This window comes from Ptychodera flava, chromosome 5 (genome assembly GCF_041260155.1).
Source record: "Ptychodera flava strain L36383 chromosome 5, AS_Pfla_20210202, whole genome shotgun sequence".
NCBI classification, from domain to species: Eukaryota; Metazoa; Hemichordata; class Enteropneusta; family Ptychoderidae; genus Ptychodera; species Ptychodera flava.
This window is the reverse complement of record NC_091932.1, coordinates 33,553,081-33,568,058: the sequence shown is the minus strand read 5'-3', so window position 1 is coordinate 33,568,058 and position 14,978 is coordinate 33,553,081. Positions and strand designations below refer to the sequence as shown.

General features: G+C 36.8%; 1 protein-coding gene across 2 annotated transcripts in view; it reads right to left on the bottom strand.

Annotated features, from left to right (window-relative positions):
* Positions 1–4,762: 4,762 nt before the first annotated feature.
* The window catches only part of LOC139133591 (mediator of DNA damage checkpoint protein 1-like), a 28,779-nt gene continuing 18,563 nt past the window's right edge, over positions 4,763–14,978 (bottom strand). The window contains exons 18-26 of one of the 2 annotated variants that reach the window (XM_070700324.1): positions 14,216–14,587; positions 12,638–12,712; positions 11,556–12,053; positions 10,399–10,521; positions 9,833–9,901; positions 9,456–9,555; positions 8,361–8,542; positions 5,926–6,085; positions 4,763–5,012 (exon numbers count right to left, since the gene is read on the bottom strand). In XM_070700324.1, the coding sequence (XP_070556425.1) occupies positions 4,903–5,012; positions 5,926–6,085; positions 8,361–8,542; positions 9,456–9,555; positions 9,833–9,901; positions 10,399–10,521; positions 11,556–12,053; positions 12,638–12,712; positions 14,216–14,587 (1,689 nt within the window). In that variant the 3' untranslated portion in view covers positions 4,763–4,902. The remainder of the gene's footprint in view (positions 5,013–5,925; positions 6,086–8,360; positions 8,543–9,455; positions 9,556–9,832; positions 9,902–10,398; positions 10,522–11,555; positions 12,054–12,637; positions 12,713–14,215; positions 14,588–14,978) is intronic. The other variant, XM_070700325.1, reaches the window with a different exon arrangement.

Sequence of the window (14,978 nt, the reverse complement as noted above, 5' to 3'; positions counted from 1 at the left end):
TAAGTGTATATCATGTTTGGCTGTTTTATGTATAATGTTAATTAGCCATGGCTAGACGTACCCGTAATCTACGTGTCTTGATGTTACTCCGCACTGGAGCGGAGAGACTAGTGTGACACTGCGATCCTTTGGCGCAGCGTTTCGAAAACAGATTTTTCTTCATTAGTCGCTTAAAATTCATTCTTGATTGGTGAGACGTGTTGAATACTTGATTGTTTTTATGTGTTAGTATGTTGTTCCACTTACATTTGTTGCTCAAGTAGGGAAACTAGAACTGTTGGTCTTGTTGTGTTTGTGTAGATTCATGTGAATCTGAGTTCGAGCTATTGTAGCTTTAGTAAAGTTTGGCACTTGTAAGTGTATAGCCTATATTTCTGTTCCTTCTGTATGGGATTATTGGTTGTTTTTGGAAGTTTTTTAGTATTTAGTCTTCAAGTTCACTCCAGTTTTCTGTTATGGCTTGCTTGATTTTTGTCGTTTCCAAGTACGGGCTATATGTTGTTATGAAGACTACAGTATTGTTGGTAGTGTTATTTTTTTCTTTTTGTTCGAGTTGTCTTTTTCTGCTTTTATGATCTGTTTCTCTGATAATGTGTTCCATTACATTTTTTTCATATTGTCGGTCTTGTAATTTTTCACTAAATTGTGTGACTTTCTGTGTAAAATCTGCTTTGTTGTTGCATGTTCTAATGTATCGTAATGTTTCACCTTTGACCAAGCCTTTGAATGTTGCTGCGGGATAGCATGAGTTTCTCTGTAGGAACTGAAATGTATCTGTTGGTTTTGTGTGTGTCTTGATGTCAAGAATGTTCTCTGTATTGTACCAACGACCTTTGCAGATAATTAGGTCTAAATATGTGATTTCTTGAGAGGGGCTTTCAAACGATACACTTCAAGATTCACTGGCATTGCCAAACTATAAAATAATAGCAATAGTGTACCCCCCTCTTGAGCCATAATTGATGAAAGCAAACTTGCAAACGTACTTGGCCTTGCCTCGTACATTATATCGTGCACAGTTTGCTTTTGTCCATCATGGGCCAGGAAGGGGTACATTATTGCTAAATTTGAATCCTGATGCAGAGTGTTATTGACACTATTTGAAATATCTCTTACATGCAGTCCCTTCCTCTTGTCCCTATATATCTACTCTGAGGGGAGATGCAGAACATAATGGCAATGTTTATACAAAACTGGGTCATTGTGCCTTCAAAACAACTACGGAAAGTACTGACCATCATGGAAACACCATGACATGTTTAGGAAGGACTTTGGAAAACTAAATTTATAGGTATTTGTTTTCCTTTAAGTACATTGGTTAATGTAGCATACCCACAAACATACAGACATACAGACGCCGCCGACTCATCATATAAGCTCTTTTTGGTATTTATATATAAAACCAAATATGAGCTAAAAATGAAGCAGTTAATAACTATAATCAAGTGCTGCAGCCAGCACGTGCCCTTGCGACAATGTCCCCTAAATGGAACCCGTTGTCCCACATTTTCACGTTCTCAGGGTCTGGCACCTCGGACACACTCACGAGTCAAATGTGTTGGATTTACCGGTAGTACAAGTAACATCAGATACTGACAATGGCCTTTGTTTTGCATGATTATTCGGAGGCTTATATTTACGTACTTTCAGAGCTATGTTTAAAAGTAATTAGAATGCTGCACTTGATATCATAACTTGCCTGTAGTCTGACTGAGCTCTGATTGGAGGCAGATACGATATACTGCTACAATGACTGAAATTCAAGCATAGTAACGTGATCCTGGTAGCTTGAAATTTGTATTTTAAAACAAATTTGTTAAAAAAAATGATACAAAATTTGATTGACAACTTACGCATATTGTTCCTAAAATGTGCAAAAATGTGCCCCCAAAGTAAACGGTAGTTGGACACAGTGTCCCCAGGACTGAAAATCCTGGCTGCAACACAGTAATCAATCTGGAACGAGTGTTTCCCAACCTGTAATATTTTCTCTACACATTTATCTGCAGACTATTTTATTCAGGGTTCGTGCACCTTGGGACAAATAAAATTCCAGGGCTTTCCAGGGTTTTTTGACCAGTTTTCCAGGGCTATTTCAACTAAAATCAAGTAATTTTCCAGGGCTCTTGATCATGAAAACAAATTTATACTCGACTTCTATCGACACACCGTACCTATCTACTGCTTTAATTCCTGAGCTTTTTCTTCTAACTGTATAACTACTGATTGTATTTCAGTTTGTTTTTCTCTTTTGCAGTCTTAGAATTTGCACTCCTAAGACTATTTAACTTTGCGACAAAAGACATTTCCCTGTAGATTCAGCTTTCTTGGAATATTTATTATCAGATTTGTTAAGTTCAAATACATAAGTCTCAAGTATCTTCATTTTCCAGGGTTTTCCAGGGCTAAATCATATTTTTCCAGGGTTTTCCACGGGCTAAAATAAAATTCAAGAGTTTTCCAGGGTTTTCCAGGACCGTACGAACCCTGTTTATTGAACAGGGCTCTTTTAGTATCTTCTGCAACTTGAGCAGCCATGAATCTTCCCTGGTGTGTGCTCTACACCCAAACTGAGTATGTGTGCCAAAAATAAATGTTAAAGCTTGGACTGGAATGTAGACTTAAACAATAATACTTATTATATCATACCACTATATTGATGATGAAAATACAGCGATCTGATTGGTCAAGACGTGAAAAGAACCGTGGTATTTTGGCAATACACTACAGCTGGCATACGCGCGAGCTCTAAGCTTGAATAAAAAAACTGTTTATGACATTCCACAACAGAATTATGATATAATAGCAATAAATCACACCCAGCGACGGTATACCATTCGATTTTGACCAGTTCACTTCATATATGCACTCGCTATCGCTCGTGCATAAATGTCATGAACTGGTCAAAATCTTGTGGTATACCATTGCTGGGTGTGCTTTATTGCTTAAATACATGCACTGTGTGTGTGTCCACAAGCTGAACATTACATGTTTCACCTGATTTCGATAAAAGGACAAAAAGAAGTTTTTATTTTACAAGTAGAACAAAAATACAACATACATTAAAAGCTACACATAAATGGTGTCCATCTTTTCTAGCTGAAGTTTGCTGTGGTTAAAATGATAGCCTAATGCACAGAACAAGGGGACTTCGATGATATTTCCCTATGTTTAATTCTAATGCAGGGTCCATAAACTCAACATTGACTTAAAATCCAAGGACTTCCAAGGACTTTTTAGGTCAAAACTACCATTTTCCTGATGTCATTTTAGCTTATTATCTTACATATCATTTTGACGATATCATGGCTGATAATATTTGTCATTCTTGCAAATTTTGGGGTGGTCTATCGATTTTCTATTACTTTCCAGGATTCAATTTCATTTTCAAGGACGTTTCAAAGACTCCAAGAGAATGTGGACCTTGTCAATGTAAACTACAGTTTGCTAAAAATCTAGTGAAAAACATTACGTCCAAAAACATCATATTTCGAAAGTCTGGAATGTACAGTGCTTTTTATTGTTGAAGACAGGATCTCCAAAAAAGTGGATTTAACTGGATTAATTTATTTTGCTGTCAACTATAGAAGACGATGGTCAAAAGGTATGAAAATTTGTATCAGTGTTTTTAGTTCTATCACTTGGAAGTTAAGATTGTCAAATCATAAATTTTGTGAGGATACTTTATATCAAGTGATATCACAACACAGTTGAGATTTCACTTCAAATTTTTATCATTTAGAAAGATATCTAAGGTCCATATACTCAAAGGCACTACTGTGAAATTCATGGATTTTCAAGGAATTCTTCTGCAATATCAAGGAATTTTTAGGTCCAAAATACCATTCCCAAATATCATTTGTAAAATATATTTTTATACATCATTTTATATATCATTTTGACAATATCATGACTGATAAGTTTGTCATTTTTTGAAAAGTGTCAATTTTTCAGTACTATCCAGGACTCAATTTTGTTTTCAAGGACTTTTCCACGACTTCCTGAAGACTTTAAAATTCAAAGACTTGGGAGTGTATGAACCCTGGATATCATCAAGATAAAGACACAAAATTTAAGTTTTCGACAAAGTTGATGAAGATTGGTATTTTGATACATTTTTCAAATGGAGCATTCAAATAAAATTGTCGTGAAAATCTGAATATATATACTCAGTTGCCACTTGACATGTGATTAAGTGGCAACAAATCTCTGGCACACTTTAACCTGACTGTCATGTGAAAGTCATGTGACATTTGGAATCCCCTGATCATGACAAGAGAGTTTCTATAGATCTGGAATACCTGTGCAGAAATACAACACCTATCACAGACACACCTGAATTTTTAGGAGTAGAGCTGTGAAATGACAACATACACACAATAGTTAAAAATTTTCTAAAAGGGTTGAACTAATAAAATAGAAACAGGCTATAACACAGCACATTTGAATGTTCTGCTTCATTTGGTTTTGCCCTGAATATATGCTTACATTGCTTGAGATGACAGGGCATCTGAACAGAATGTAAAAAACATGATACGATGTGTGAACAGGTTGAAAATTACTATTATTGTATCAAGCAATGGTTATCAGAACATTTTCATGGGCATGGTATATATGGATTACGACATCATTGCATGCATGGGCCTTACAGGGCATCAACATCTTCAGACAGATCTTGGTCAGGCCCAACAAGTTCACGTCCATTCTCGGTGGCTTTCATTGCAGTCAAAACATGAAATGAAAAGATAAAAGCAATATGACTTTCTTTCAGTTATAATACAATGTGTGGCAACAATAACTCTTCCTGAGAGCCTTGCACATCCCCCTTTCGTGACAACCCCCTGTACACATGAAAAATGACCCTGTATTAAAATCCATCTGTCGGTAGACTGCAGCATGTATTTATTTCTTTCTTCTCTTTGATGTTGTTCCTTTGCTGGAAGTCTCTGATGCCTTTCTCTTACCACTGGATGTAGTTTCCTGCCCGCCGCTGTCAGTAAATAATCTATAGGTAAGAATAGTTAAGGTCTCTGTAATGGATTGCTTCAAGATCACAAAGTTCTTGGAATTCTAGGTAAGTCATTATTACTGTAACTACAAACCTTTGTCAGTGTGAAGGAGACCATCCATACCTATACTGTACTAACTGTTTAACAAAAATGCTACCTTTGTGCATATTGTTGCTGATTTTGCAATTCTTGAGACGTCAGGTATATTGATGACAACCCTAAAACATGTTAGGGAGTGATCAACAAAATATACCATCAGTCTTCCTGACATACTGTATACTGAACAAATAAAGAAAATAGTGGTATAATTTCTGTTATTGTGTACCAGATGTACCAAAAATATATGCAAATGAACTGTCTTTTCACTCTAACAACTTACCAATGTGTTCTGTGCAGCAAGGTTTGTATTTGTCAAATATCATAGTTGGTTGACATTACACGTCTCAACTTCAGAGATAACTTTTAGATGAAACAGACAAATTGTGTTTTCATTTCATATGAATTTATGTAAAGTCTGACGTATCAAATTTGGACAAACAGTTTCATAGAAGCTTTTTGAGCCAAACTTAAAAAATTGGCGCCTCACCCCCCCCCCCCAAGTTTTACAAATGCAAATTTCACCATTAAGTAGATCTGAATGAAGTCATCCCCAGACAGCTGCAAGCAGAATTTAAAAGCTGTCTGCTACTTAAAAGTTAAACAAAAGTTGGCCACAAAAATTTATTTTTTACCCATTTCACAATATATTGTTTAATCAAATTACATTTAAGTCATCCTTAGAAACCAACACAACAAATTTGAAACTGACAAGGAAATTGCCTACTAGCAATAGTAATTTGAAACACAATTGGAATAAACATACAACCATCAAATCATATAAAACGATTTATTTGAAGTGACATATAGAAAGGATATGGATCTAAATCGATTTGTTGCCGTAGTAAACCGGTCAGTAGACATTCTGGGTTTACTATCGGTATTGATGCTTTGATTGCAGCCTGGCAGACAGCTTTGTCTTGGTCACAAGACACAACAAAAGTGTTTTCATCCGACTTCTTCGGCATTTGTTTCATGTGCTGAAAGAAAATTAATAGTTCAGTAAGTTGTTGCCCTGGAAACTAATCATGCCAGTAGGCCTACGCCTTTCATGCTTGATTACTTTGATGTTTTTGTATTTTCGCACCATTGAGCACTGTCTCTCTTTCAATGCTGGCATTCTACAAACCACTTTGATAAGATTGGTATGCTCACGGTCCCTCCACAAACGGTCAAGAAACGCTTTTGTTCAAAGGTGCTAATCACCTACACAGTTGCAACAGTCCGCGTTGCGGTGGACGCAGGAAGCGAATGACGTCATAGGCATGTTAGCGTCTTTTTTCAGTGGCGTCTTGTGACACGGTCCCGCTCCGGTATTCTACGATTTTCAGTCAATCAAGCTACTTTATTTTCATCTTTCTGCACTATTTCACATGTATTTGAAGACTTTTGTGGCTACGTGAGAAAATGAGTAAAACAGTTTCTTAAAGATCTAGGTCACTATCGAGAAACCTTGGATGGTATTTTATGGCTGAGTTCAGCCATGGGGTGATCTTGACCGACGCCATGCATTTCGGAAACACTGTGAATTTTACTCCCCCGTTTGTTTTTTCACCTTTCATCTAAAAAGTAAGTCATGCACCTCCTAACAAGGCAAAGACTTCGAAAAAATAGGGAATCGTGTTGTGTTGTTATTTTGAAACCTAATTCGACAAGAAAACTAGTCTTTTTTGCCGCGTTTATATTTTCAACTGAAAACAAAATGGCGTCGCTTGGGATCGACGAGTCGTATCTGCATTACATGGGAAAATCCTAAAATGTCTTCCTTAACTCCCTTTTGGCATCGATTTAACATGATAATTCCTCAGTTCCAAACTTTGAGAGTTCGATTTGAAATTTTTAATCGTTTTCAACAAAATTCAATGACCTTGTTTTTGCAAGGTGCTCCCGTCGACCGTGCGTCGACCCATTGAGAGTTGGCGTTATGGTAATAGTGCAACGTTTTTTTCCCCCTTTTTTTCTCCTTTACCGATCGTTCAGAGGTGTCAAGTACGTCCCTATCGATCGTTCAGTCTTCTCAAAAGTAGGCAATCAGGTTCATGATGGAATCTGTTCTTTCTTATAGACACAAGTTACTGCCGAACCCAATGTTTTGATTTTGTCGACCTTTCGAATTCTCAGACCGCCAAATTTAGAGAATCTAGAAACCCTACAAGTGTCGCGACATTTTGGTGACATGACCTCCCCAAGCCTGGGCGCCCAACTCTCTGCCATGGATTTTCCTGATTGAGGATCAAGTGAGATACAAATCATGTCGTGTATGGGTTTCGTATGTTACCCACGAGAGACCGTGGTCAGCCCCTCGATGGGTATATATATACAAACTGATTGTATCTGTTGCTACACTGTGGACATTGGAAGACCACGCAAGGCTTGGGTTTCGCAGCAGTACGTGTTGACGTAGGATTTTTATCTTCCAAAATGAAGTCCCAATCAACATGAGAGTCGTCAAAATTGACGAAATCGTCTCCGAACTTGTACATAGTTCACGCTGCATGACTCCACGGTGATCTCTCTTTGAAGATATGGCAGGCAGATGTAAACAAACTTTGACTTTTAGACGCATGCGCAGACAATAATTAGAATGCATTCTGGGAGAATTAAGTTTCTGCTTACGATAATTTTATGCACGTAACTGTTAACACCTCCTGCCGCGCGCGTGATAATCCGGGATTATCCCCATCAGTAAAATCAACAGAAAGCCCAATCGAAACCCGGACTATAACAAAAGAAACTGGTGGCGTTTCTTGACCGTTTTGTGGAGGGACCGTGGTATGCTTAATAATACTTGTTGAACTGCGTGGTCAAATTTGGTAATTTTTACTATATATGCAAGTACGTTGGCACTATTTGCTCATACAGATGTTGGGAATGAAAATGAGCAGACATTGTTCAATATGCAAGTTTTCCAGTAATGTTTTGAAGACAATATTCATGATATCCTGTTCCAATAAATCTTTCTAAGATTTAACAGTTTCAACTTTTAAACAGTAGCACTGCCCTCAACGTACCTTGAAACAGCAGTACTACTTTTGTTACTGTCTCTACTTTCACAAATAGGTTGTGCACCATTCATTCCCCTCTCTCAGAAGTGCACACTGAGCTACATACACTATCAAAAACAGTTGATGGTTCATCTACCAGGTAAAACCATTGGCTCAAGAAAAAATTTTGGTTCATAAAACGACAGTCTGACTGAATAACCGTTTCTTTCCCCTGGGATCAGAGGTGAAAATGGAAACTTTGCACACTCACCTGTCCACCGGCACACTGTATTATATCTTTAAGGACAGCGACAGGAGGGACCACGTTTTTTGTCACATGTACTTTATAACCTTGTAAGGCACTGTTTTGTAAAGCTTTCTGTCTGGATTCAGCTAGATCAAATCTATACTGATCCTCGCCTTGCTTGTCTTTTAGTAAGTACTGATCAATATCTGAGAAAGACAATAGATATGCTATTATTTCTGATGTTTTACGGTAAAAAATATTATCTGTGCACTGAATGTAGTTGTAATCTGCTGCCCTTCAAGTGAACATGATTAATCAATCCTTTTCCTGCCAGACAGCATCACTTCCCCATCTGTCAAGTCAGTAAAGAGTGGTATTGGGTCAAAACCATAAGTATTTTCACCCACTTGTCTGTGTCTGTTATAACAGCTTTAGCCTGTAAAACTTGTGTGTACAGTATAAATATTTTCAGGGGCCTTCAAATGTTCAATTTTTTTTTTAATGCACTATAAAGGATATGATGTAATGCTTCACCAGTTTAAACCAACTTGACCTGATTGTGAAAGAAAACTTGGCAGAATAAGGGTGAAAAATTCTCATGGCAAATTCTGTATTCCATGTGTATGGATGTCTATGTCAGTCTCAAGGATATACTATACAATTAAACATGGCAACAGAAATAAGAATATATAAGTGCAAATTAGCAAGTCAGTGGAAAGTTCTCTCTTTGATGATGAAATATATCAGCTCTTTGTGGCTATTTTATGTACTACATATTAATAGGCTATGTGGTTACATCTGTTGTGTATATGTTTATTACGATTGTCTGCATTTATCTGTTACATGTAATTGTTACTTTGTTACATTTGCTCCATTGTCACAGTTTGCATAATATGCGACATGTATCAATTTATTTGTACATTGCATTTTATCTTATATGCAATGTGTAACGAATGAATAGCTACGTTGCATTTCCTCTTTGATGTCATAATGTATTTGCAATATTGCAACTATACACATATGTAACAATACATTTGCTACATTTCATTTGAACTTGATTTGTTACATCATGTGGCAATTACTTGTGAAAAGAGGTGTAGGAGTGTGACCGACCCTTACCAAGGAAACGTTTGGCTTGTTTACACTGGTCTAGCCAATCAGGCGTCAGTATTGGAATACCACGTGACAGTCCACACAAAAACTTCACAGTCCTTCTCACCTGGTCATGGAAAAAAGAACATTTTCAACATCTTACCAATTAACTCACTTCTGCTGATACTGATTAAACTTACCTTTCTCAAAACTTTGGTGCTTGTATCAATCTACAGTGATACACAGGTTAAAATTGCCAATTGCTTGTATTTCTTTTAAAAATCAAGCATAGTTTAATACTTTGGTACCATTGAGAGCTTCAGCAATGTGATGGAAGAAGAAAGAAGACATTTACTGGTGATAAATCGCTTCCACAAAACCATAGTCTCAGAATGAGTTCTTACCTTATCAGTGACAAGGTGTGTACACTCGTAGACAGAGTCAACAAGACTGCCACCAAGACTCTTCACCGTCTGTTGACAAAACAAAACAAAACAACAATAAAACAAAAAGTGGGCATCACGTGATACTTAGCGTATACACAACTCTGAAATGGATGCAACTGAATACATTATGTCTTTACATGACTAACCTATGAAGTTGTATGGTTTATCAAGTGAATAGATCTACGACTCAGATAAACATCTATCATATCAATGCTTACCCTCTGTCTTCAGTATATTTTAACCCCTCAGCCACTATGGTTTGATCCAATCCTATTGTTTTAATGATATAGTTGGACTTCTGAACAAGAACGCCAGGGTGACAGGTTTGAAAATATCTGACTTCAAATCCAAAATGCTAACTTTATAAACTTCTACCCCAAATGCTAAATTCATAAACTTCCAACCAATGGCTATAAAAATTTTAAAAGTGATGTATTTGGTTCAGAGTATACTTTGGCACAGACAGATTTCCATATCAAAAATTGATGACAGATGTTGAAGATAATTCCATGTATTTGACTAACCTTTTCTCCTGCCTTATCTACAACACCAGTGAACATTACTTTAGGTGGATTGCTCCCTGACAATCTTCGCATTGTGGGACTGGCTGTATCCCTCCTTGGTCTTGATGTCGGAGTCGACACAACCTGTGACATTACACATGGCAAACTTGTCAAATATAGTATAATATAATATACTTATCACCCCAGTATAAAAGTTTTCTGCTTAAGGTGGTATGCACCTCGAAAGTGAAAGACTTAAACTTTTGCTCTAACTTTCCTCAAGGAATCTTTCAATCATTCTCTTTCAAAATCAAGAATAAAAATAGGGGGTCACCGTGCAAATTTTGGTACTAGAGAAACAAATTACCCAAGATTTAGCGATATTAGAAATTCAAAATGGCCGCCATCCCTGTGTTAACTCTATGGAGGAAAATACAAATTTTCGAATTTCGAAAAACTAAGCCGGTGAAAAGTTTTCTTTCACCAAGAGCTTTAAAATGAACCCCCACATGTGGTATATCAGAAGAGAATTGTAAAAGTTTGAGAGTCCGAATGTCTGTCCCCGAGGTGCGTTCTACCCTAATACAATATTTTCCACAATAGCTTGGACCTTAACACAGGGTCCATACACTCAAAATTACTCTAAGGACTTTTTCAGCAATCTTCAAGGTCTTTTTGAGGTGAAAAATACCATTTTCCAGATATTGGTTTTATGCCAGTGTATCTCATTTTTGTATATCACATCTACAATATCATGGTTGATCATTTGGTCATTTTTGAAAATTCTGTTCCAGGAGTTTCAAAGAGGTTTTAAAAATTTTTAAGACTCAACAACCATACGGGGCCTGTTTATAGATGCAAAAAAGACCTGAATCTGCAAGTGGTGAGATGCATGTATAACACTATCATTTCTATGATCTCTAAACACTATACAGAAGTACATTCTTCCCTTTAATTCTACTTTCTGCATGCCTTTTTACTGTATCATAATGAAACCTCAACTTTCATTCATCTGACAAAGTTTTTGTTGTACACCACCATTAACTGTGTTTGTCATTAAATTTGCTTCCTATATTGGAACATTCTGGTGAATTTCAGAACGTCTCTTTCCCATATTCCATTATTCCAACTTTCCAGGAAAAGGTTCTCCAACCCTAAACATTTTACATTTCCCTCACCTTGGAAGCTTTCTCTGCCCCTGCTGCTTCCTGACTGCTGGCTTTCCGGCCTCTTCCAGTTTTCCTCCCCGTGTCAGCTGTCCCCTCTTCTGACGATTCTGTGCCTTTCCCACTTCCTCCAACTTCTTCACCAGGCTCATCCTTTGAAGTTGAAGGCCTCACTGAATCATCAACTGCATTTTTACTACCCCTTCTGACTGTCTTTTTTTGACTTGGTTCGCCATTATCCTCCACATTAACTGCTTTAGAAAGCCTTCCACTGGTGATCTTCTCACTGGGTTTTTTAAACTGGTCTTGCACAGTTTCTGCTGTCTCTCCTTTAGTTGACACTCTGCCTCGTTTGACAGTTTTCTTTTTGCTCACAGTGCTCACTTCATCATTCTCAGTTGTTTCCCTGGCAACGGATTTTCTTCCTCTGCTGCTTCTCTTAGGAGCAACAACGGGAGGTAATTCTTGTTCCTCGCTCTGTAGAGAATCTTCAAGAGTTGGTGTGAGGCTCTGCAATGAATGTTGTGGAAAAAATTTTCTTTACACAGATTTAATAGTAGGATAATGGTACATGATGTGTTGTGTGGTGTCATTATGCCATTAACTCTACAGTTTGACTACATGGTAGTAGAAGCAAGCACTTTCAAATACACATGCCAAAACTCCCACATTATCATCCTCTTTTACACGCACAAACATAATATACATACAAACAGCTCAGTTGAAACAGGGTTGAATCCCTCTCATTGGGGAGTCTGTGAATTTCATCCAACCAACAGCTGAGACTGCTTCTATTACATGGAGTCTGCTGGTGTATAAGTTGGAAGACTATCAAGATCCACTCTAGTGTGTCAGTGGCATTGACAATGTGCTTTGCTGACTGTGTTGGTCTGACTATATGAATCAGGCTAATAAGCAAAGATATAAATTGGACAGACTAATTAAAGTGGACATTTTGCTCCAATCAATAATTAATCTCTCACACTTTATATGGGATTTTTCCCAATTTAGTATTTCAGAACAAAATGAAAAGGGCATACAGGATTGAAATTTTGTCTTTTCATTGCAAATGTACAAGTTTACGATAAACCCACCTCCTCTTCGATGACAGGCTGTGTTTTTCCTCTTGTGTTTCTTCCTTTGGTGGTGTTCCTTGATTCAGTGTCTTCCTGAACAGTGTTTTTGATTGAAAGTAGAAAAGAAATAGGTTTCAGTTTTACAGATCTTTTGTACCATGCAACTTGTTCACATTTAAATAAAAAAATTTTACAACTCAATTTCACTATACCACTGAATAGCAAGCACTAAAGTCAGTAATTGGCGGGAGAAATTTTTTGCAGGCATTTTTGGCCTTTTAACATTTTAAATAGCATCTAACATCATTACAGTGAGCTGTTATGATTTGGAAATATGTAGATTATCTGGTCCCTCTGTATTTGTCAAATGATTTCAAAAAATCAATTGCTTCATCTTATAAGATCCGCTATCAATATAATTTAACGGTGCCTGTTACCAGCCCCTAAAAAGAAAGAAACACTTTTGAGTATAGGCATTAGGCTATGGAATACACTGCTTGTAAATGTAAAACCTGTTAAAGAAATTTGTAATTTTAAATTTCAGTGAATAAATGAGTCTACTATAATTTATACATATTTTACTTCTGAATCCATTTTATATGTATTACAATTTGCCATTTTGCTTTTATGCAGTAAAGAAAGGCATGAGAGTGATTTAACATGTTTGTTTGAAATGTACTGACTTATTGTTGAAATCAATTGTGATGAATGAATAATTAACATGTGAAATATTGAGAAAAGAAACTTGAAAGTATCCCCGAACTATGATGTGTGTGAATGTAAAATATTTCATGTCTAACCAAAACAAAGTTTTCATAAATATCGGTTACAGTGATTGATATTATGGTCAGTGAATCATATCTTATGTTATATTTTATGATTATGGCTGATGAATTCATTTTTACTTGTTGCGTTAAAGGGCTAGCAGCTGTAAATTTTTACTGTTTTTGTTTTCTATGTCAACTGCAATTTCTTGTTCTACAACCCAAAGGCATGCTGAAACACCAACTATATTTAGCTTGTCAACACAGCATGTTTTCATGTAGAATGCAATGTTATTGTTTACAATTTACTTGTCAACAATGACAATGCAGTCTACACATGTAAAGGCTGATTATACAAGCTAACAGCATGTATAACAAAAATTATGAAAAAATCACCAAAAGTTACAGCTACTGGCCCTTTGAGGACAAAATGTAAAAAAACAGCATGCAAAAATAATTGTTAGATATTTGATCTCTCACGGAAATCATGTGTGGTTCAGGCATAGCACATTTAATAGTAATGCATACAGATAGTACAAGCCATGCAAATCGTGTATGCGCTATTTATCATTTGGAACAATGGATTACAAATCTGCATATCAAAGCATTATAGGTGGAATAAAATAATTTGCTGTCTATCCATTTTATTACTATTTAATTTGCAGAGGTACTTTAGATTAAGTAAGCTAACCCCTAAAACCCCTTTTTAAACTCTTTGTACAAAACACATTTGGGAATCTGTTATTTGGCTGCAGACAAGTTTCATCTGCACGTGACAAAATTTGTGGATCAAAGCCATATCAATCACATTGGGTATATTATTCTTTATCACCTTGGGCAACGTGTCTTTTTCATCATTTGTGTTCAGTCCTCTCCCTCTCGTTCTCCGGTTAGTTTGTTTGGTTGCCTTTACTTTTCCACGCTCCTCTGCATCTTTCTCAGCATCATCATTTGAAGTTGAAGGCCCTGGTCTGTCTTTGACCTTGTCCTGTGTCTGTTGTTTCATCCCAACACTGTCCTTCCTATCAGCCACAACACCATCATCCTTACTATCATGTTTTGTTCTCACAACTCTGCTGCTTTTTCTACGATTCCCATCGCCAGCTTTGACCTCATCAGTTTTGTTTTCCGTGGCAACAGACCTTCTCGTCCGCGTACTACTTCTTTTCTGCGTTGCCATGGGTACCTCTTCAGTTTCATCCATCTATTCAAATGGCGAGATTACAGAATTCAACACCATGGCTGAACTAAACAGTGATTACTTTTCTGTTCATTTTGGACTTAGCACAATGGTACATTTTCCTTGCGCAGTGCTGGCAATGGTCATTCAGTAAATGTACATGTTTGTCAAAACGTAACTGAAAAAGTTCATGGAATTTGGTCCCTATTAGTTATCACAATCAGTTGTTGTTTATTATTTCAGTCTCTGGTCATACAAAAAAAATATGTTGCAACAAACATTTTGTCAACATTCCAATAGTGTCCATTGCAGAGGGTTTCTACAGCCAGCAGCATATTGAAGTAACTTCAATGCATGTAAACACGCTTTTGACAAGCTTAATACACAAAAAGAAAACAAATCTGACTCTAAGAGC